The following is a 24795-nucleotide window of genomic DNA, read 5'->3' as shown; positions in this document are numbered from 1 at the left end:
ATTCAATCTTGATCAATCAGCGCCAGAAAGATAAATAAAGTTTTATAGGCAATTCGCATCAATCACATAATCTCGAGGGGCTACTCACTCCCGAAATTATGGCGCCACTCTGTGATGAAATCAATCCGAAATCAGGTTGAAATCACGCTGAAGTCTTGAAATCACCTCGGTGTCATTTCAAATCAATGAATATTTTGTAAGAGAATGCGATGAAATGTTTAAACAAGAGAAATATCCTACTTGTTTATTAGGATTTGTGCTTAATTTCGCGTATGGCGAGGGGAAAACTCAACAAAGTCGAGAATTTTCGAGCCAGTACACTTGTACACTTGTGTCAGTGGTAATAACAAAGAATCAGTGTTTTATGTCATTGATATATTTTGCATAAGAATTTCAATTGTTTCAAATCAGAGCCAATGACTGTGCACGGCTAGATCGATATAAAACAATATCTAAGGACAATTTCTTTTCCGCTGATTACTGAGAGTGATGACTTGAGGATATCTCAGTACTTTGACTATTTTTTCTCTATGGAAATGCTTTTCTACTTTTCTAATCGAACATCAGAGCTTTCATTTGAGCCCCATTTGACCCGATGTTTCCGGACATTTTACAATGATTTTATCATGTAAAGTTTCCAAGTCTGAATTTGAATCTCGATATTAAGTTACTAGAAAACATTCAAAAATCTGAAAAAAATTCGAAAATTTACTTTCAGAGGAAGATTAAAGAAATAATTTAAACATTGCAATTATTTCAAAAATATTCACCTCGTAATTTTTTTGATGGCATACGTTCGTCAAAACCATCAACAAACCCTTCAACGATTATTGAATTAAAGTAACTTGGAACGATACAGAGTATACAGGCACCAGTAACTCAGTAATTCTCTCTTTCATCAGAGCAATCAACGCAACTTTGCGCCCCGGGCACTCTTTTGTTATTGGTACCGCCTAGCAAACCTGTATTGTCGCTACCAGACTTCCTTCTCTGAGAGGTAAACTAGCAGGGTCGTTGTGGGACTTTTAATTACAACTCTGTCTGTGTAAAATGTTGGAAACGTGCATTCAGTGGCTTGTCATTTCCCATTTTTACGAACGTAAATAAAGACTCTTGCGGGACAGAGAAACAATTTCCGAACATTAATCGATCTTTTCATCCTTCATAACCAGAAAGAGAACAATTAATTTGCATGATAACAATTTTCTTTTTCATTTCTGAACTCAATGAAACTGAATTTTACGCATGAGATGCAGGGCGACCAAAACAAAAATGGAGAGTATTAACTTCAGAAAGCTGTTCCTCCGGTGGTCGTCTCGAGTTACTTTCTCACACGAGTGGAAATTCCAATCAGCCTGGAATAAGGGACTCAGAAAAAGGGGATCAGTAGAAACTGGCTTCGTTTAGTTTTAGATCAGATTTGTAACGCTTATTTCGATCCATCCCTGATCCGAATATTAGGATCCGGTTTATTTGTTCAGTACTGGATCCGATCTCCCTGACCAGTGAACGATAGAAATCTATTTGATCCGTACCTGATCCTAGCTCGTTCCAAATGTCAGGGTCCAATCTGTCTTGTCAGTAATGATGCCGCGAGACACTTTACGAGACAAAACTTTAGAGAGATGATCTCGTTCTCAATGAACACGGAAATCATTGCTCTCGTCTCAGTCTCGAAATACTCATTGTCATTATCGACTCCTCCCGCGATGACTCCGAGTCAATTTCTCTCATTTCGGTTTCGCGTTTTTCGTGTTTTTTAATATAAAATCTCGGTTTTTGTCTCGGTCTGTCTCGTCTTGGTTTTCTACATGTAAAAAACGCGAAAAACTGGAAACCGATACGAAATAAATTGACTCGGATTAATCACGAGAGGAGTCGATATTGCGTATTTTGAGACTGCGTCGAGAGCAAAGATTTTCATGTTCATTGAGACCGAGATCATGTCTCTAAAGTTTTGTCTCGTGATGTCACTATTTGTCAGTGCTAGATCAATTTTTCAGAATAGGTTCTTATCGAGGGGCTATTCACAGGCGAATTGGGTGACACCGCGATTACAAAATGTAATCGATTACCCAGGATTGCGGAACTGATTACGCTGATTACCATTGTCTATGTGGTAACCATGATTACCAAGAGCACAGAATGAAATTACATGATTTCAAATGATTTCATCGATTACATTCTGTGATTATCAAACATCTGTAATCATTGAATTCACAAAAAATGGCCTTTTATTAAATATGAATTGATGGAATCATTAATTATTAGAACCTGCAAAGAAATGAGGAAGGAGGGGCGGGGATTAGAACAGAGGAACGCAGTCTCCATCACTCCACCTAAAAATTTGGGCATTTATAAGAGCTATCAGCAAAATAAATTTACTGAATATCTACCATTAATGGAGAATGAAACTTACCAGCAGATAATTTAGAGATAATTCAGTCGTTGGTTCTCCAGAATAAGAAGAAATTTTAACTCTGTTGAATCAATTTTCTACGTACAAATGCTCTCTGTAAAACGCATTGTCTATGCAAGATTCTGAACCATAAACATCTGGGATTCCAAGAAAAATTGACCCAAGGATCTATGAGACTTACCGTTGGTAGAAATGACGCGCTCGAAAATTCAAAAACAAAATTCACAGTCTCACTAGAAGCAACCACAAAAGATTACAGTGATTACAAATGATTACCACTTGATTACAAATATGGTAATCATGTGATTACCATGATTTTATTGATTTCACTGGAATTACAATTGATTACATCAGCGAGTGACACCACGATTACGCCTGTGAATAGCCCCTCGGTCCTTATCATTCATAAATTAGCTAAAATGCAATGAACACAAGATTGGGAATTGTCTTGAGACCAAATTTTTATTTATTCATGTGTATCTTCGATAAAAGTATTAGTTTTAGAATTTTAACTGTCAACAAGAAATTGCGAATAATGAAATTAAATAGTAAATAACATCAATAACCTACATTGAAGGAATTTGGATAAAACTCTTGACAGAAATAGGCAAATTAAATTTGAAAAATAGATTTCGGAAAAGTTGCATGTGAAGAACAGTTTCTCATCTTCATCTAGCTCCCTATTCTTATCCCAACGTCGAGTATAATTCAGGGCAGTTCTCAATGCCCGCTTCATTTGCTTGTCTTTGAAAATTGTCTTCCCCTTGTTTTGCCTCTCGTTAGCAATTTAAACTGGGAATAAAGAAGTATTTTCATTTTCTTTAGCTCTTAATTGTGAAGTAAAACATTAAAGGATCCGAACTGGACCAGGAATGTTAAGTCCAATTTTACCAGCTTTGACTGAGCCATACCAGATACAGATAACCTGTTCCGAAACGGACTAGATCCTTGTCCGGGAGATCTGATCAGAAAATTCTGACCAGTATTGGATCTAAAACTGATTTAGACCCAAGTCAGGTTTGACAATTTGAGCGAAATTTCTACTCGGGCACCTCTCAAATTCATCATTACAATTTTTTTAATTACAATTCAGCAGTGAAGTGGTAAACCGGTACAAGTCGATTTTGACTATTGGCCAGTTTTCAATGAATATCTCAAAATCTAAGGGAAATAGCAAAATTGCTGTCATAACCTTTTTTGTAGAGCTAATTAAGAGCTACAAAAAAGAAAATTATAACAATTTCGCTATTTCCCTTAGATTCCGAGATATTTATTGAAAATGGCCAATAGTCAAAATCGACTAACACCGGTTTACCACTTCGCTACTGAATTTTATCTGCATAAAATATTGGGAACGTGTATTCAGTGGGTTATCATTTTCCATTAGTACGAGTGTGAATAAAGGCGCTTGCGGGACAGGAAAACAATTTCTGAGTATTAATCGATGCTTTCTTCCCTCGTAAACCAGTAGCGAACAATTAATTTTCATATTTTTTTTTTGCCTCAGAACTCGATGAAATTGCATTTTACACAACAATTGCATGGCGAACAAAGCGAAAATGAAGAGTATTGACGTAAGAAAGCTGTTCCCCAAGTGGCCATCTCAAGTTATTTTCCCACCCCTCAAATTCATCATTGAGATGTTTTTCTCTCCGCAAATAAAAGCCTGCAATGCAGAGAGCACTCTTTACCGCATTATCGCTGTTACTCAACGGGCGTCTAATAAAATCCAGCAAAGATCTTACCTCTCCAGTGGAAAGTTCGTTACGAATACTCTTAGAGCCACTTGTATACTATAAAACTCCACCTTATTACCTTATCCCCTCGAGATCACTTTCATTCAAGTAATATTCAACTTTTCCCGTCTATAGACAATAGAAATGCGCATTTCTACAGCATTTCGCTTGAGGATGTTTAACCTCTCAGTCCGAATAACTTCAATCTCATTTCGTTTGTTTTAAGAAGTATTTTGAGGGTTTGAAAACATTAGATGAAAAGTATTCTACGTCTACCATCTAAATTGAATTTCCTCCTCCCTCTCGTTTTGGAGAAATTTTACTATTCAGATTTGTTTGGAGTCTTTTTAACCATCCATAACGCCAGATGAGCGTAATGAATTCGAAAGATTTTATTCCATATTGATGAGGTCTTCCTAACCTTAAAATGTCCCATGAGAACAGTCAAAATAAGGAAGAAAATTGAAAAAATCATAGGAGAAATATTTCAGTATGATGCATCATGGGAATTTTTCCTTTTTACTAGATCTTTGCCTGAAGAAAAAATAAGTGGATAATGGATTTTTTTATAAATGAATATAGTTATTGTTGCTGATGAATTAGTAATTTGCTTCCGAATGAATTCTCTATTTTTATTCTTATTTTACTATTCTCTGCTTCTGTTTTTTTTATCACGCAGTATTTTATTCTGTCAAATAATACTGCATTCAGATCCTTTCAAGATACTCGACTTCGTTTTTAGTCCAGAAGAATGGTAGTCCAGAAGAATAGTAGACCGATAATCCTAGAATTGGATTCCATTAGGTACGAAATTTTGACATTTAGAGGTTAAACACGTGAATTTTCTGCGTGTCGAGTTTTCAAAAGATTTTAATAATTGATTGGTGCGAGTATCGACCAAAAAAGAATGTCAATGCGTTCGATTTAGTTGAAAATAGGAATACAAATTTGTCTAAATTTTTGACTTAAGGGATTTTCATGTAAGAAAAAAAAGGAAAAAACACTGCGACTCCCCCATTGTGCGACCACTCAAGGGTTAACCAAGGTTCAATGAAGGTTTAATCAGTGTACAGCCGAGATTAAATCAGGGTTTATTCAGGATTTAGCTAGAACTTAACCCAGGTTCTGTCAGAAGTTAGTCAGGACCATGAATTAATATCAATAGGGGAGACCGGAGCAAAATGGACAGTGGGGCAAAATTAGACCTCTCTGTGTTTTTTTGTTTTTCAATGAGACAAATGAGTCCAGTGTTTTTTTCGATGTGACGTCGTTTAACAGATTACAAAAGTACGAAAATAAGTTTTTGAATCAAAAAAAGGAATTTCTATTTAAAACAATCTCTAATCGTCGTTATGAGCCATATTCTAGTTTTTACGGGAATGAGAAAATTTCTGGTCTCATGGTTCTGGTCTCATGATATTTCATCTTACAGTTATGAATTTTTGGAAGTTCATCATAAATCGATTTTTTTGTACAGTCGAAAATTTGTTGGCTATAAATTTCCGATACACTTGCAGGGAATTTCCATCACATTTTAGTTCCACTAAAATTTCAAGGAATTTCATCATTGAAAATTTACAATCTCATTGAAAAATCAATGAGAACTGCAACTGCAAGTTTAATTATTTCCTGAAACGAAAGAAATTATGAAATTTTCAGTAAACATGATCTTGAATTTTCAATTAATTGGAAACTCAGCGTTATTTAACACTAAATATTAATTTTTTCGTAGAAAATTCTAATAAGTTGAGGAATTCTTGTCCTAAAGCTGCTGGAAAAGTTGGACTTTTCTGTGAAATCTGAAATTTCATCTTTTGGTTGCACCTAAATCACATTCAATATTACCTTTTGAAAATTGCCAGTCGGCTGTCTATTGATCGTAAACCGAGTGGAATAATCAGGTCTCTCCCGTCTTACCTCACGAGGATCAAACTTTGTCATGGTCATACTTTTCAAAGATCAAACGTCGCAAGCGTTATACCTGATGGTAAGACACACATACATACGTACGGACGAGGTTTAAAAATTTGATTTTCGGACTTTCTGGATCATACTGGATCGATATAACACAAAATACCAAAACTTCAATTTGAACGATTACAAAGCAAAAATAGTTTGACATTTATAAATGATGGAAAAAAATCAATCTGACAAAAAAAATTATATTCAAAATTCAAAATGTTCAAATATTCACTGGAACAGTTACTTGAAAATTGATAATTTTCGTATTCGCTGGATAATAATAAGAATGCCCTTCCGATTCACCCCCTTCCGCCACCAAAGAAATACAAACGAATCATCTTAAAAATGAGATATGATTCATCATCTTCAACATCATCATTTGATCAGGAGATACTGATGATTGAAGGTCTATATTAGTTCATTTCATCCTACTTGATGCCATCAGCAACAAAAATACGGACTTTCTTGTTTCGAATGAATTTAAAATGTTCTTGCGCCTTTCTGTTCGCAGCTATCAGCGATTGTGGACAGTATTTACGCCGAACACGCTCACACAGCTGGTTCGTTCACACGACTGCCGAGTAAACAACTATTAGTGGGTGGTGGTGCTGATCCGAAAGCGTTGCAAGGTGCCAAAGGAATCACCAATTTCGTCGGCTGTCTGCGCAAGGTAACATATCTTGATTAGTAATAATATTATATTTAAGACAAATTACCTTTTTTTCTTCCGAATGGGAGTTTTGTAGTCGGTCAATTTGACGATCTTCTAGTTTTGTCTGGAAATGATGTGGAATGTCATGAAACGTCATGAATGATATGTTCAGAAAATGAATGATGTCATAAGCGATGTGTTCAGAACATGTATGTGTGAGCAGATTCTCGAGAAAATTTTCATAAATGTTCAAGAAAAAACCTGAAATTATTCCAGTAAATTGAGTATATGTCAAGGTATTTGCGTTTTTCTGATTGGAATGAAAGTCTGAAACTTACACTGGTACAAAAATTAGAACGATTCAGTTACTGTGAAGGAAGCTTCTCACAGGGAACGAATCGTGGTAATAATTAATAAGCCTCATTAACAGCAACTAAATCCTTCTATCAGTATAAGCTACTAATTAATATTCCTAAGATAAACTCATCTATAAAATTGTAGATCGATTAACTGAATATCGTCACTAAAGATGGAAGTTTATGATAAATTTTTACAAGACCAAAACAAATTTTTTTGTAAAACAAAGCTGCGTCATAGAAAAGTTTTGCTTGAATCTTACTGAACAGTGGAAATTTTTGAAAAATACAAAGAAATGAAAAGAAAACAAGTCGGAAATGTCTAATGAATGGACATATCAGGGCACAATCATATGTCTATGAGAACAATATTTCTAAATAAGGATTGGAGAAAAATTCTCTATGAAATACAAAAATCAGTAGAAACAGGACCAAAACGTCTTTGATGCAGATCAGAACATGGAGGATTAGATAAATACTCAACGGTGAGTTGAAAAACTTCGCGTCAAGATGACTGTTGGTGATGACACTGACTCTATTGGGGAGATTTGATACTGGGAGGTGTCGATATGGGGTGATAGAGTCTAACTCTGACGTTGATTGTCCAAGAACTGAAGTTACATTGAAGGTGATGAAGCCTCACGTACTCAGTTTGTATAGTGCCTGATCACTTTGTTACAGTTGTTTTCGTATCGGATGATTCTGCAGGTGGCCAGAGTCTGGAGTTCGAGAATCTCTGAATTTCTGGATTTTTATTGAGAATTACTTTGTGTTTGTAAGGTAATTGGCCTCCTTTGAATGAGTTAATGTCTCGAGTCCGGTGTGCGTGGGATAATTGAACAATGCCACTTCGTTTTGGCCTGTCAATCAGTTTTCATTACCCTTTTTTATGGTTTTGTCTTTGTCTCTTTGGCACGTGTCTTTCCTCTGCGCTGTGCGAAAGGTGATGGGGCATACATGCTTCTTCTCCAGCCATCTTCTTTTTTTATACAGATGGCGTCACTGGTGAGCCTAGCTTGTCGTCGAACCCGCATCGTTCCGTGCTACCGTTACAGCAATGCTTCTGCTCTCGTACGGCGGGAGTCGGTTAACTGGGCGTCGTTGCGCAGCGTTCATGATCACGTCTTTGTCGCACGAATTTGGCCCGGCTATACCTCATTCCCGTTCTACTTCAATTGATGTTATAGACTTGCGACATTCTTGAGGATTATTAAAGTAGATTTGTCAGGAAATCATTGTTTTTAGTTACAAAAATATTACAGAAACTTTGAAATAGACGAATTTATAATGAGAGCGCTGTCCCCGTAGCTGAATTATTATTAAAAAAACGCCAATGTCCCAATATCTGAATCCTTCTGTCCCAGTAACTGAATCACACCTTATTGCCTCGAAAATTAAGACTTCATAATAAAAATCGTTCATTGAATAATAGACTGGTATGTATATCATCACACACTGATAGAATGGATTAGTTATTATTAACGAATGGATTTTGGTTGGAGATTAGGGTCTATTCGGTCCCACCAAATGCTCATTCGTTAATAGTTAACGAATGTATATTTGAGGAGGCTTGTTTGACTTGACTTTCGCCATTCAAGTGAACCATTCGTTAACTATTAATGAATATTCATTTGGTCATATTCAACTCTACCATTCGTTAATAGTTAACGAATCTCGTTTGGAGTAAATGAATCATTCTATCAGTGCAGAATCATCTCATTGTGCAAATAGTAGAAACATACAATAAGTTTTCTCAATAAAATAACACTCTTCAGGTTCCAGTCGGTAGGTCTATAGACTCCAAAATCTCTTTTTAGAGAAAATTCAAAATCCTATGACGAAAAAAACTTTCAGATCATTTATTCACATGCACTGAAGGATTTTCAATAGTTTCACTTACGACAATATCCCACATGAGGAACAATGGGAAGCCAAACGGTAAGACACGAATTCAGCGACTCGGACGTAGATTAGGTCTGATGTTCCAACTAGTGATTCCGCGAAAGACTTCACGAGACAATACTTTGGATAGATGGTCTCGGTCTCAATGAATATGGAAATCTTTGGCCTCGTCTCAGTATCAAAATACGCAGTATCGACTCCTTTCGTGATGACTCCGAGTCAATTCATCCCATCTCGAGATACGCATGTCTCATCTCATACGGCATACCTTACCTGGACCTGATCATGGCCGGATCAGGTTCCCCTTACTGAACTTATAAAATTTTCGAAGTTAAGGATTCCCTGCCTACCTTACCCGGTCCTGATCATGGCCGGATAGAGTTGGCCATATCCGGTATACTCAACGACCATACTCGTTTTCAATCAAGGAAGACTGAAAAAGACCCTGAAATTGCCCTTATCAGACATGCCGGATGGAACTTTAATTTGTTTCTATCACGGTACGCTCAAAAGGCCCTGACTTGGGCATGATCAGGCATGCCTGCTTGAACTTTACAATTTATTGATAAGGTGATCATACAATGGTCCCCTTCGTAATCAGGTGTACCGTATTGATACCGGAGCAGAGCCTTCCCTGCCAAACGGCCTGCCAGACAAAATTTCTGCTCGGGTCGGTCTCAAGTTTTTTTTGTTGTAATGTAATATCTCGATTTCTCTTTCGGTGTGTCTCGTCGCGGTCCTCTACACATAAAACACGTGAAAAACGGGAAACCGAGATGAGATGAATTATATCAGAGTCATTCACATGGACCAAGAAAATCGCTCCAAAGTATTGTCTCGTGAAGTCTGTCGTTGAAAATGAGCGCTATTTTTCTGAAAGTTAGTGACGATGTCACTGGAAATCAGTGATAATCATTGAAAATTGGTGATCAAATCACTGAATCCTAGGATTTCGCACTTGTTGGATTTCACGATAACAAAACCTTGATAATTGAGGATATTTTTTTTACAGCCTTCGAGTCGATTTTCGGATCCCATTCGGCATTCTATTCAATCTTATGCATGCGGCTGTGGATTCTACGCACTCCTATAGAATAGAGGAGTAGCATAGGAAACCACAGAAAATCCATGCCGGTACAGGCGGTTCCTCTATTAGCAACTTCCTGCTCGTTGGAGTCTTCCGTTGCAAAATTAGGTTCCACTTGGAATCGAACTCGCAACCTTTCGCACACTAGACTTACTCTAGAGTGGACTTTTAGTCTACTTGGCCACCGACGTCAGTAATAATTGGGGATAGATCCCTAGTTAACCGTGAAATTTCCCTGAGAATCAGGTTTGGATCCCTGGAAATCAGTGACGTATCCCTGAAAATCAAAACTTTTTCGTCTCTGTAGTATTTCCAAAAAATGTCACATCATCAACTTTCACATTGTTTCTTGCATCTTGATGACTTAAAATATATAACATAAAATCACGTTCTTTTCTGTTGTATAGTATGCCAATAATGTGATACAATGCATTTATGTACCTGCCCAGGAAATCTTGGATTGTAGGCAATTTTCGCAACAACATTAAAACAGTTGGGATTCATTCCGAAATTCACTCTCGATGTAATTAATAGAAAGAAAAAGGAGACAAAGACTTATACACATAAAATAACGGTCCCATGTAATCTGTCGCATGTCCATAAAGGCTCGAGAATCGAGTGCGAAATCTTCCCTGATAATTGGCAGTTTGGCTCACCTACTGGAAGGGATAGAACCAATGAACCGTGGAGGATACTTTATGACCCATGAAACGGAAACGATAGGGACACATGTGTGAAGGTTTTCGGAGTCAGTGTTCTGGAAATAAGAAAACTAAAGCAATAGAAATAAAACACGGAAGGGACAATACGTTGATAATGGAGCGAACTGTTGGGTATTGTGGATCAACCAATGAAATTCCCGTCGATAACTTGGTCTCTCGAAGGTTATTAGAATAGTTTTGATGAACGTCATGTGTTCAATATAAAGAAGTTCATTTCCGCTGATTATCTATTGCCAACATACTGGCCCGAATCAACGTACAAATTGTGATCATGTTTAACCCATACCGGTGCCAAAATCATTAAACGGATCTGTATCAACAGAGTGGGAGACGCTTCGGTGCGTTAGTGCGCCATTAAAAACACGTGCGCATACCACGACAAAATGACGAAAAGGCGGGAAACACTCAGCACTGAAATGGGATAAGCAAAAATCTCCGTTCTTTGTGATTAACTCTTGAGTGGTCGCACAATAAAAGAATTTCTGCTGTTTTTGGATTTTTTCTTTTGACACGACAACTTATTTATACTTTGGTATTATCGAAGTACAATTACCTGAGTAGAAATTTCGTCGGGGGCCCCCAACGTGCATTGGGAACCTATGAGTTTGTTGCGGGTTACTGACTCGTAGGTTGTACTTGACGTGTAACCCGTAGGTTCCAAACGCAACAATACTCGTAGGAACGATTATTGTCGGTTACAGATGAGTTCACCACCGATCACCAACTCACGTACCTCAACCCGTTTGTAACTTATTTGTCCCTTATAAAGTGTTAACGGCATTCAATTATCCAAGTCCAACCGGGCATAACTGGTCGAGAACTCATCAGTACACTGAGTAAGGGTCAAAATCAACAGTCAGAAATGAAGGTCAAACATAAGGATCAGAAATAAACGTCAGAAATAAGGGTCACGAGAGTCAGGAATAAGGATCAGGAATTAGTGTTGAAAATAAGGGTCATGAGGGTCAGAAATGAGAGTCAAAAATACGCATCAGAAATAAGGGTCATGGGCGTCACAAATGGAGATAAACAATAGACGTCAAAAATAAGGTTCACGAGGGTCAGAAATGAGAGTCAAAAATTCACATCAGAAATAAGGGTCATGAGGATCAAAAATGGGGATAAACAATAAACGTCAGAAATGAGAGTCAAAAATATACGTCAGAAATAAGGGTCATGAGAGTCAAAAATGGGGATAAACCATAGACTTCAGAAATAAGGGTCACGAGGGTCAGAAATGAGAGTCAAAAATATACGTCAAAAATAAGGATCATGAGGGTCACAAATGGGAATAAACAATAGACGTCAGAAATAAGGGTCACGAGGGTCAGAAATGAGAGTCAAACATACACCTCAGAAATAAGGGTCATGAGGATCAAAAATTGGGATAAACAATAGACGTGAGAAATAAGGGTTACGAGGGTCAGAAAGGGAGATAAACAATAGATGTCAGAAATAAGGGTCACGAAGGTCAGAAATGAGAGCCAAAAATACACGTCAGAAATAAAGGTCACGAGGGTCAGAATGGAAAGTGAAAATTGAGGGTCTCAAGGGTCGGGAATAAGGTTCATTAATAAGGGCCAGCAATAATGGTCAGAAATAAAGGTAAAAAATAAGGGTCACATTGAGGTATAATAATCATAAGTCAATCGTCAGAGAATACGAATCCTCGCCTGATCTGGCATATCGGAATGTTATATTCCCAAGAATTACAGGATAGTGAACTTGGACTTCAGCACAGCAGACGATCATCAAAGTTAAGTAACATCGAGTACGGTTCGGAATTGGATGTGTGACCACTTAACGAAAATGTGATTTTTTTTTCTTTTTCTACGTATATAAATCGATTCTTGTCATTGGGCATGCTTTTCCATGGTAATTAATGAGTTATTCATCATTGACAAATTATTAATAATAATTAGATGAATAAATAATCATGCGGGTTTTTGATGGGTTACAACCTACGTGTAACTTGTGAGGTAACTGCGTGACGTTTCCGTGAGTTCCTTGTAGGTTGAAACCTATGTGGAACCGGTAACCATCCCGAGTGGAAATTGCTTCAGGCCCACCTGAAGCACGATCAGAACTTAATCAGGTTTTTGTAAGGTTCGACTGATCCGGTGATTTCTAATGAGAACCTGACCAAGTTCTGATCCAGCAAATCGGATCCGAAAAACTACAGGCGGGTTCAGATCAAGTTCTGATCAGGTAGACATGATCAGATGATGCTTGATGAGAACCTGACCAAGTTTTGATCCAGTAGATCGGATCCGAAAAACTGCAGGATGATTCAGATCAAGTTCTGATCAGGTAGGCACGATCTCACCCTGAGGTCGACTGCCTGACCCCACCTTGATCAAATTCCGATTTGATGTCTTTGATCGGCATTTGAACGGGGTCAATTGAAGAGAAAATAATCAGATTCAGATCTGGCCCATCTGACATTAATTTTAATAAGTTTTTCGGATAATTTAATTAAGTATTATTATACTATTCAAATTAAGTTTCATCAACCATTATCAATAATTATTTTCAATCTTTAAAAAGGATCATTATACTATAATTAAAATAAATTAAATTGATTTAATTTAATTTAATAAATTTAATTAAATTAATCAATTTAATTAACAGTCAGCCCTTCTCAAACGTACAGAAGGGAGGGATGATGATGCCGTAAATACGTATTAGAGGAGTATCAAACTTACACGCATATGATCTTCAGAAAAAAATCACCAAATGTCTATTTGTTTATTCGTGTTATTGTTATTATCATTATTATTATTCATTAATAAAATAAATAAAAATTTAATTGAACATATTTTATCTCTGAGAATACACATGCACATCCGCGAGATCGGGAATAATCGTAAATTCAACGAATACCCTGATACAAATCATATAGGCAATGTACAGTTTACTCAATAGTAATAGCGCGATAGCGTAGTGGTTAGGGCATAGGCTTAGCAACCATAGAGTCCCCGGTTCGATCCCCAGCATCGGTAAAAAAATAATAAGCTTTTTCAGAGGTAATAACAGTAGAGATTCATTAAGAGAGGCGGCCTACGGTGAAAGAATTAAATTATCTCTTGTTTTGGATTAATTATCATTGATAATTTTTATTGATACTGACAGACAGGTCATTCGGTTTTCAGTTGACTTGATCAAGTTCGGATCCATTCGTCCTGATCAAATCCGGATTGGTCAGAGGCGTAAAAAACAAAAAAAAAAAAAAAAAATTCTAAGAGAATTAGAATTTAGAGAGAAAAAATTTCCGCTTCACCCAACCGGGAATCGAACCCGGGTCTCCCAGATACGCGTCGGGCACTCTTACCGACTAAGCTACCGGGAACCACAGAAATTCACTCTCAAATTCACCTCATACACATATCTGATGAAGACCGGATCCGTCAACTTGATCAACACCTGATCAGTGGTCAGGTCTAACCTGATCCAAACTTGATCAAGACCTGACCACAATTTCCACTCGGGATGTCGGTTGCAACTGATAGGTAACTGATGATAAACCGACGAAATTTCTACTCGGGTATCGATTGACATCCGCATCCTGCCTGTCTCTCCCTCTTCCCTTTTTACCCCTCATGTTCATCCCTTTGCATTACCATGGGCCGACTACCCCAACTGCACCCATTTGGCCTAGACTGAGGGAAACCATGGAAGACCTCATTGGTCACACTTACTCGATGAGCACAGTAGATCCCTACATTCGTTGACACGGAAGTTTTGTGAGTGAAAAATTAATAAATATTTGTGTTCCTACTTTCGAAAACATCGAACTTATCGACAATTTCTATTTGGTTCAGGCTTACCCTTACAAATTATGAAAATCTTTTGAAAATTCGACTCGCTGAAAATCCTCCTGTAAAACCTCAAAATTTGAAAATTTTGCACCCATTAAGAGTAGGTTTATCATTTGTCTACAGACTATTTCTTTTTTTTTCAAAATTACCCATAAAGGAGGAATGAATTATTTTTCCAACTTTCTTTTTCATGAAATTGTAAAATACACGAGGCGGGGATTCTCTTATCATGCGACCAACTACGCTCAATGAAGAGCTGCGACCACTTAAGGGTTAATCCTCAAATTAATTCTCTTCAGTTTAATTATAATTTCATTTTCGCAATTTCTATCTTGGAAAAATATTTACAATTTGTTGATCATTAGCTGGCAGTCCGGGAGATTATATAATGTTTAGTACAGAGACGCCTCCGCACGGTGTCGTTATAGACGAAAAGCGATGCAAGATTATTTCAAGTATTACTACTGAGGGGCCTGAGAAGCGTGGTTTCAGCAGGAGATTATAATATACAGAACTCGACTAAGCTAGTCTCCGTAGATTTGATGTTAGCACTTGAGGTTTATGTCTCTGTAGTTAAGGTTTTGAGATAGTTAACCCAAATTTTTCTAATGTCCTCTTCATGAGACTCCAAGGAAAGCTGCATTCAGATATCTCAATTAATAGGGAACTTGCATGAAGCTCAGTTTTTCCCAATTCTCTTATTCACGCATTCCTCATAACCTCCTCATAACCTAATAGTCAAACAGCAAAAATTTCGGCAAAATATTGCGTACCGTGGTGGTACCAGTTTTGGATTGGTTGAGGGGCACCCATCTATCAATATCGAATTATCCGTAGTTTTTCCCTTTAAATGTGAAATACTAACTTTTTGAAGTCAATTCGGGTGTTTCTCCAACAGACACTTGATTTTGATTGAAAAAGTTAGAAATCAGATGAACATTCACAAATATAAAACATAGTGCTCTAAACCCATATTTTGAATGTCGAAAACCGACCCACCCCCAGTTATCCAATCACGTGGGCGTAGTTTTCGAATAAAGCGAATTAAAGGGGTTTGGACGAAGAAAGTTTAGGAAATAATTTAGGAGAATTTATTTTAGGAAAAAAGATTTTTGAGAAATTGCTGTATCTCGGAAACTACTTGACGGATTGAGCTGAAATTGCGGCCAAAAGTACTCCAAAGTAATACCAATTATGTGACTAAATTTCCATTGTTTCGCTTCAATTTTAGTCCTTTTTCAGTGAAGATTTATAAAAATTTTCTTAAAACATCATATCTTCACATTTCATGGCATTCTACGTCATTTCCAGGCAAAATTAGAAGATCTTAAAAATCAACGATTACAAACTTTCCATTCGCAAGCAAAAAAGTAACAAAATCATGCAAGTTGATATTCTACAAAATCAATTCCTCGTATTATATGAATTCTTTGTATCTCTCACTAATACTGTGTCAGTGTAGCAAAAATTTATAAATAATAATGAAGTGTTTATCTTACATCATTAAGTGGGCTGCACGGAGAGAAATGTTTCGTAAAAATTACGGAACTCACAATTCACTCACCGATTACGACTCAGAAAATCGACTCAGAAAATTTAAGAGGCGGTATCGTAATTTTTCACAGAAGATTAAGATTAAAATTACAAAACGCTCCGGAAAAATTCCGTGACAGTTCCGTAAAATTTCCTACAACCACATTTCGCTGCGGAATTACGGAAAAGATATGTAATTTTTATTGAATAATTCTCTCCGTGGGGCTCATTCATAAGTGAACAAAAATTTAACAAAACATATATGCATATGGCGCTCTTTTTCACACTGTTATAAATTTTCCTCTGATTTTTACGTGTCAAATTCCGGAAATTTTTGTCGTTTTCAAGATCCTCTGAGATTTCAGGAAATCTTGTCATTGAAAAATCAAATATTCCATTGATTTTCTGTTTAAATGATCTGGAAATCAATAAAATACTTGATTCTTCAGCTCAATTATCCGGTGAAAATTCAGAAAAATCAGAAAAATTCCAGGAAAAATTGAAATTGCAACTCATTTTGTTTCTGAATATTCATGTTCCACTGAAAAATCAATCAAGTTGTAAAATTGCCATCTCACTCCCACTGAAAACTCATGAATTTCCGTGCAGTTTACTTAAAACTCGAAATTTCGCAACCATTTTTTCCCTAAATTCAATTCAATATCACTCTCATGAGATTTACTACAATATCTTCCATGAAATTTCAAAAAATTTTCAACAGCGTATGAACAAGTAATTAACAAAGATCCGTTATGCCAACTTTTTAGTAAAATCATTTCAATCTCCGATCATCAAAGAAATAAATACATTCCAAAGGCAATGTCAAGTAATACGTGACGAAATGACGCTATCCCCTAAATTTATTTCTCCACAGGTCGTGTTCAAAGCTGAAGGCGTAGAGATGGAGTTGATTGAAGCTGCGAAAAACGGCGCCACAGGAGCGACTGCCTGGGGCAGAATTGATTTTCACTGTCGTGAGCCAAAGTCAGATCCCGTCACCTTCACAACCCGTGACTCGCATCTCGTGAGTATACATTTTTCAATATAATAACCTTCCATCATCCCTAGTTTTATCATCCATCATCATTAAAGCTTCTTGAACAATCGAAATTCATTCAATAATTCTAAATACAAAAGTTAATTGCTCTGCACCAAAACCCGCGAATATTAAAATTGGTGCAATTTAGTGAAGACGATACCGTACCTCATGAATTATACTTTTATCGTGTTACAAAATATTTTATGTTTCGAACTCGAATAGGAAACATGGTTTACTGTCGCGTGTTAGAATATAATTACTTAATTGCTTTTGGTTTTAACGACGTTAGAGAACTTGAACGTCATACTAATTTTTTCGGATCCCACGCATACGCTCACCAGCTATCTGCATTTTTAGGAAAGTTTAGTCTAAAATGGAAGCGATAATGTGATTATTTCAGTGAAAACTTTTGTCTTCTTCATGATGCGTATTCGGCAAAGTACATGCATGCTACCCACCCATTAAATCGCATATCGGAATTCACGTCTGCCTGATCAAAGGCGCGTTAATCCCTATCCCAACCTTTTCCAGATAGATATATCTTCACTCTTGCACTACAACCGGGATTAACACATCCGGAGGCTACTGCATGAGAATGTTAGCAACTCAATAGATTCCGAAAGCAATAATGTTCCCTCATATATTCATGCATATTTGTTTAGTTCACTGGTGCATTGCGCTAATCCCACAGGCAGATATGTAATTTTCGGGTTGCGAGCACAGATTGACCAGCTTCGGGTGTTAGATTGAGGCATTGCTCGAATGCCCAACGGCCAAACTGGGATGTCCGGTAAACAGTGTAGAGTCATGTTTACAGCCTCGATGATCCACTGCTCGAAGTCATGCTAATCTATGAATGGTGTCCTGGACTCTTGGGAATACTTCGGACTCATAATGTATTACTCAAGTTGATGTGTATGAGATGTCATTCATGTGGACTGTTGGTGCATTTTCATAAATTTTTAGAAAAATTTCATTGCGAACAAGTGGATTTCTCCATACTGGGATTCGAACCCGGAACCTTTCGATTGCAAATCTTGTTCTTGTTTCAACTGCTCACACACACAAAAACAAACTTTATTTTGAGACTTATGATCTCATAATGAGACTTTTCAAAATCTCACTTTGTAATGTACAGTAGAATGATCGAGTAAGAGGACTCAATCTCAGCAATTTAAGATACTTTAGTTTATTAATTTTCTAAGTAAAGAATAACGGTTTACTCTGAAACAAAAGAATAAATAATTTAAAAAGTGAACTCAAAATGAACTCTCGAGTCCAGTATGTTCGCGGTATTTAAAGCAAATGTGCCAAAAACCCTGGCACACTTGCCTCAATTCTTCTTTGTATTCGTCTTACAAAACTGTCTCGTATTGTAATACGATGCTGAGTCGATAATAATCTAATTTCTTTATAATTATACAATGGAATATTCTGGGGTACAACAATTTGAAATACTTGAAAATTTCAATTTGAGAAAAATTTCACGTTGAGTTCCGAAACTCTTGACTTAAGGCACTCTAAAGTATCAACTTGAGACTTTCAAAAGGCTTATTCTAAGACCTTTGAAGTCTTGAAATGAAGTATAATTTTTTTGGATGAAAACTATCCGATGACAAACGTTTTTCTTTAGTGAATAGGATTTAACGTCATTGATTCATTAATGATCAATTATCAATAATTAATAATCAAAAATTCGATGATTCGCTGCGCGGAGTCATGCTAATCTATGAATGGTGTCCTGAACTCTTGGGAATACTTCGAACTCATAATGTATTATTCAAGTTGATGTGTGTGAGATGCCATTCATGCGGACTGTTAGTGCATTTTCATAAATTTTGAGAAAAATTTCAATGCGAACAAGCGGATTTCCCCAGACTGAGATTCAATCCCGGAACCTTTCGGTTGCAAATATTGTCCTTGTTTCAAATGCTCACGCACAGAAAAACAAACTTTATTTGGAGATCTTGTAATCTTGAATTGAGATTTTTGAAAGTCTCAATTTAAAATAATTGAAAATTTCAATTTGAGAAAAATTTCAAGTTGAGTTCTGAAAATCTTGACTTGAAGAGTCTATAAAAGTCTCAAATTGAGACTTTGCAGTTAGATCAAATCGGGGGAAGGGGGATAGGGGGTAAGGGCGTCGTAGTAACCCCTGTATAATTACAATTTCAACGAAAATGGCCAGCACCTTTGTCCAAGCGTCCAGTTCACGACACCGTCGTGTGTGGTGGACCTGTAAATTCTCCGCAAAGTCCTCTCTATCCTCATCCCTAAGCCCTCCGCCGAAGTGAATGAGGGACGACCGATAATTAAAAGCGCCACTTCAAACACCTATCACGTGGGGTATAATACAAGGGGTGGATCTCACCTGATAATCATATCATATTGTTCGGAAATTCTGTCAGGTTGTATGTTCAATAGTTCAATTATCTATTCCATCACGAGGGATTAGATACTTATTGCAGTTCAACAAAGTTCCCAACGGGCGGGTGCATAAATTTATCTTCACCCTGAAAATTATCTTCTCGCGTTATCAAAATAATGAACTCTTTCATTAAATAAAGGAAACTTTTCAATGAGCGCATAAGGGATTTAAAAAATTCTGTCTTGACGAAAGTCCGTCAGAGAAATGTTAAAACGTAGGGTTCAAAGTTATGTCAAATACAGATAAAACTGAAAACATACGGTTCGCGGATTACATTCATTATTTTTCATTTTTCCCCCGCATGTCATATTTACATTGTCCCAGCATGGAGAAAATCCCGCTTACATTCTTTCTCATTCCCGAATCCTTCTGATTTAATCTTGTTAGGGAGGACAAAAAAATTCATTTAAAACGGTACCAGTGAAATTCATAACAAACAGCTAAGTTTTTTGTGGTCTCGTGTATTTGTCCTGAAATCGGTTTTACCAAAAGAATATTTTGTCGAGTTCTTCATTCTTCATGACTTGTATACGCGTCTTTTTTCTCGGGAGCGGAGTCGCAATGGGCACGTACCGAGCCTGGATGGATCGTCGAGGTTTTTATTATGGCAATGGTTACAAGTGGTCTCTGACAGGTTACGTAATTCGCAGAGGGTTCTATAGCCAGGGGCGAATTGTGAGTAACTGAGTAATGACGCCTGGTGGTTGACCCTTCTTCTACAGCCCTTACCCTCTGTGAAGAGAAGAGAGAGTTTTTTTGTGGATGTACATCATTAGCCTTGATAGAATTCTGCTAATTGTAATCTGGAGTCCTTCGAATCTAGCGGATAAAATAAGATTGTAATTCACTGGCCTATAATTTTATGTTTCAAAAATTTTCTGTGACCATCAGTCAAGTACGTTATGGTAACCTGGTTATGGAGACGCCACCGCTAGGTGGCGGAGTAGGCCAACACAGCCACGAAATACTCTGCGAAAGGAAAAGATTATTTCAAGTACCAAACTATCTCGAAGCCTCAAATTAAGACTTTTGAAAACCTTATTTTAACGCCTTTGAAATTGAAAAATAACGTTTTTTTTTGGTGTCTAACATGACTTGTAACATCTTTTTTAAATCTTTTCTATGAAATTCAGAGGAAATAGGGACCCTTAGTTTCTGACCCCCATGACCCTTATTTGGCCCTTAATCAGAACCTTGTGACCCTCATTGGATCCTTAATCTGAGCATCATTATAACCCTCGTAAACCTTATTTTGACGCTGGGGATCCTTAGTTTCTGACCTTTGGTTTTTGGCCTCCATGTCCCTGATTTGGACCCTTACTCGGACCCTTAATGTGATCCTTCTGACACTTATTTAGCCCCGTAATCTGACCCTTGTCACCCTTATTTGGGCCCTTAATCTAACCCTTGTGCTCCTTAATGTTGTGATCCTTAGTCTGACCAACATAACTCTTAAACTGACCCTTGTGGCCCTTATTTGGACCCTTATTCTGACCCTTGTGACTCTCATTTTGATCCTCATCACTCATATTATGACCCTTATTTCCCTCATTCTGACCCTCATGACCCTTGTGACCCTTAATTTTGGCGTCTTAATTTCAAGTACTAAATTTTCATCACCAAGAGCTGACTTGGATTTTTATAATATAGAGGGATGAAATGGCCTAAATTGACTCCTTCATGTACGGAAAATTCCAATTCCCAATCACATTCATCAATCAACAATTCGAAATTCTCCACTGTCTCAGAAAAAAAATCTCCAAATTGAAACTCTGCACTGTATCATGTATGATAGTAATTTGGGCACGCTCGAATTGCGTATCTCCAATAATCATTCCGACCTTGTTACAGTTAAATAATTGAGGGGATTCGATTTGACCATCAGAGTTGAACGCACAATTCAAATTTCCGCCGACCCACCACGTTCGAAAATTTGTATACGAATATTCCCGTGCCACCAAAATCCTCCAGTTTTTGGTTGCAGAGCCGATCCATGTTAATTAAGCATCGTTAACTCGTATTTACGGTCGCTGGTACAATGTTTCCACAAAACCTGACGTGTACATTCTATAAGCTTATACTGGATTCAGCGTGTTGCATGGTTTAATTGAGATTTAACCATGTTTTCGTCGCTCTTGAATTCTTCCGAAATATTTATTTCTCAGCTAAACACAGGGAGCTATCCAAGAATATTCAGAATGCAATCAAACATTTTGCGGTAGATACCTCTTCACTTTAATAACCAAAACAGCACTATAATCTCGGGTAATCCAATTAGGCAGAGACACGCGAATTACTACGAATATTCCCTGTCGGTATTCTGGAATGTATACTACCTCCTTTCTAACCATAGTATTTTCAGTATCTATAGCAAACATTAAGGAATACGAAATGGGATACGGTTTTGGGTTCTATTCCGTTTCGCTACATCTTCATGAATTTCTCTCAAACCTGCATAACTTGTCTCACCCCGGTGTGAGGGGGTGAAATCCGGTGGGAGGCAGCCTCCTCCAACGGGTGCCAAGCTGCGGGTAGCCGCATGCACAATACAATCCGTTCAATTTCATTGTAAAGTAGCCGGAACAGAATGAAGTACTAGAAAAAACGAATATTTACCGCAATTCAGAAAACTCCCATTTTCGTCCTTATGCACGGAAAAAATATGAAATTATTTTCTACTGTGGGAACATAGAGATCGAGGACCATACCCACCAGACTCAAAATTTACTGTTGAACATAGTAAACATTGCGAGTCGATACATGGAGAGAATTAAATAGTAAAAATTACCATGGTCATAGGAGAGAATGCTATAGCAAAAGGGTTTTCAACTGACCCTACTTAATAATCCTTTTTGTGGTGCTTAGTAAACACTACCGTGGACCATTACGTACTCTACGATGTTGGACATAACGATAATTACAATGTAACATGGGAAAGATTACCGTGATCATGGGAAAGCTTACCATGTCCGATGGTAATGCTTACCTTGCCGAGGTGATTGGTCTTAAATATTGTCTCGTGATGTCTCGTGAAATGTCTCGCGGCATCACTAGTCAAAAATTATTATTTCTCCAATTATACAATGGAAATACATTTTTCAAAGAGCTCTCATTTGTTGGTAATCTAGAATGTAATTGAATTGACTCATTTTCTATTATTCAATTGAATATTCCGTCATTTGGGGGATAATTGCATGAATAATAGCGATTTTCAGTCATTTCCAATATTCCTCCAACTGAAAAAAATAACAATCACAGAACTATGGCGAAAGACAAACTCTAATTGACGCCAAAATTCCTTTCATTTTATTGACAATTTTTGGTGAAAATTTCAGATAAAAAAAATAGCTTTTTTAGTCTTTAAGGATTGAAAAAAAGTGTTTTCTGGTATGTGACGTTTAGAGTTTAACCCGTGAGTTAAACTCAATTAAGAATCTTCTGTGTGTATAATCCTTTTGTTCACTATTTATTGGTCACTTAAACCTCGGCTAGTTTCGGCGGTGAGCTCACGGGGGATTCGTTCACTCGGAGATATGTTGGACGAAGGATATGAAGGGTGATGTTCTCAATAACCACTCGCGTGCTTAACTTAAAAGGATGATACATTAAGCTAGTTGTTGAGATACACGATAATGATCAATATGGGTTGGTATGACGCGTTATTAAATGTGGAGGAGCTGGGATGTCCGTCCAGCTTCACTCCCGATCGTACTCTGCTCTCTGGTGAGTCCAGAAAACTCGTCAAAGCTCGTCAAGGGCCCAAGTTGCTTAGCTAAGCAGTCTCACGGTTTTCTGTACTAATATTGTCTTGTGCCATCATTGACACAGACTAACACAGTGAAACAGTTCAGGACACCTGAACTGGACTTGCACAAACCGTGGGACTGCTTACCATGATGTCCACATGACACCATGGGATTGCTGACCAATGTGTCAGGAAACAGAAATCACATTTTTCGTTCCCACCATCCAGCATTATATTATTATTTAATATAATTATTAACTAAATCGACGTATTGATCAATCCCAATACGTCACAGGTATAAACCTCAGCAAACCGACGCTGATGCTATGTATGACGTCTCATGTTGAAGAGTTTTTCATATTCTGAATGAATGAATTGAATGTGCCAAAGGGCGATTTGGTAGCTTGAAACCTCGCACAAATATTGAGGCCAATTTGGAAAAAAAATTTGTTTTAAAGCTAGACAAAAACTAGCTTTTTTAAAAAAATCGTAACTCCCTCAATTACCAATACTTTTCAATGTTTCTTTGTCAACATTTTGATCTAATCGCCATTTTTTCGGAAAAAAATTGTAGTAAAGAAGAGAGTTCTCTTTTATTAAAGGGGTGGATTTATTTTAATGACAGCAAGAGAGAGAATTCATGCATCATAGACAAAAGACTAACTCCTCGTAATCAATACATCATTCAATTGTCACTTGATTCATACTTCAGGGAGAGGGAAGGGATTATTCATTAATTCCAAGCATTCCATAACGAAATTAAGACAAAAATCCTCAGCATCGACTTTTTTGGCCTACTGATTTGGTATGTCCATGGGACCTATGACCATTGAGGAGCTCACCATGCTCCATAGTGACCGTTACGATGTTCCATGATAGCCATTCCCATGTCCATAGTATTACTTACTAAACTTTGGTGACATTTACTATATTGATGATAGAAAAAATTATTTTTGTTGAGATGTTTCTTCCTTGGAACGAGTATTAATATATACTTGAACCAATTTCAAATAAATAAGATATCATGGTGAATACCAATTATTTTTTCTTGAGATTCATTTACTTGAATCAAATAAAAAAGTCCTTGACGTCAAGTCCCATGCATGCATTCACCACAGAAATGGAAGTTGTATTTTTTTAACCTAATATAATCTCCAGTCGAGAAATTTCCCACCTTCATGAATTGATCAAATACACGGAGAGAAATATTCAATAAAAATTACGTATCTTTTCCGTAATTCCGGAGCGAAATGTGGTTGTAGGAAATTTTATGGAACTGTCACGGAATTTTTCCGGAGCGTTCCGTAATTGTTATCTGAATCCCCTGTGAAAAATTACGATACCGTTACTTAATAATTTTCTGAGTCGATTCCGTAATCGGTGAGTGAATTGTCAG

General features: G+C 37.2%; 1 protein-coding gene across 1 annotated transcript in view; it reads left to right on the top strand.

Moving 5' to 3' along the window:
- Positions 1–24795, top strand: part of LOC107047949 (neurexin-3b) — a gene marked incomplete at its 3' end in the record, with an annotated part of 300303 nt that overhangs the window by 209324 nt on the left and 66184 nt on the right. The window contains exons 8-9 of the mRNA XM_015270882.1: positions 6629–6787; positions 17062–17211. Of these exons, the coding sequence (XP_015126368.1) occupies positions 6629–6787; positions 17062–17211 (309 nt within the window). The remainder of the gene's footprint in view (positions 1–6628; positions 6788–17061; positions 17212–24795) is intronic.

Source organism: Diachasma alloeum, unplaced genomic scaffold, assembly GCF_001412515.2.
Source record: "Diachasma alloeum isolate Michigan unplaced genomic scaffold, Dall2.0 Dall_scaffold_78916, whole genome shotgun sequence".
NCBI lineage: Eukaryota > Metazoa > Arthropoda > Insecta > Hymenoptera > Braconidae > Diachasma > Diachasma alloeum.
This window is presented reverse-complemented; position numbering and strand designations above follow the sequence as displayed.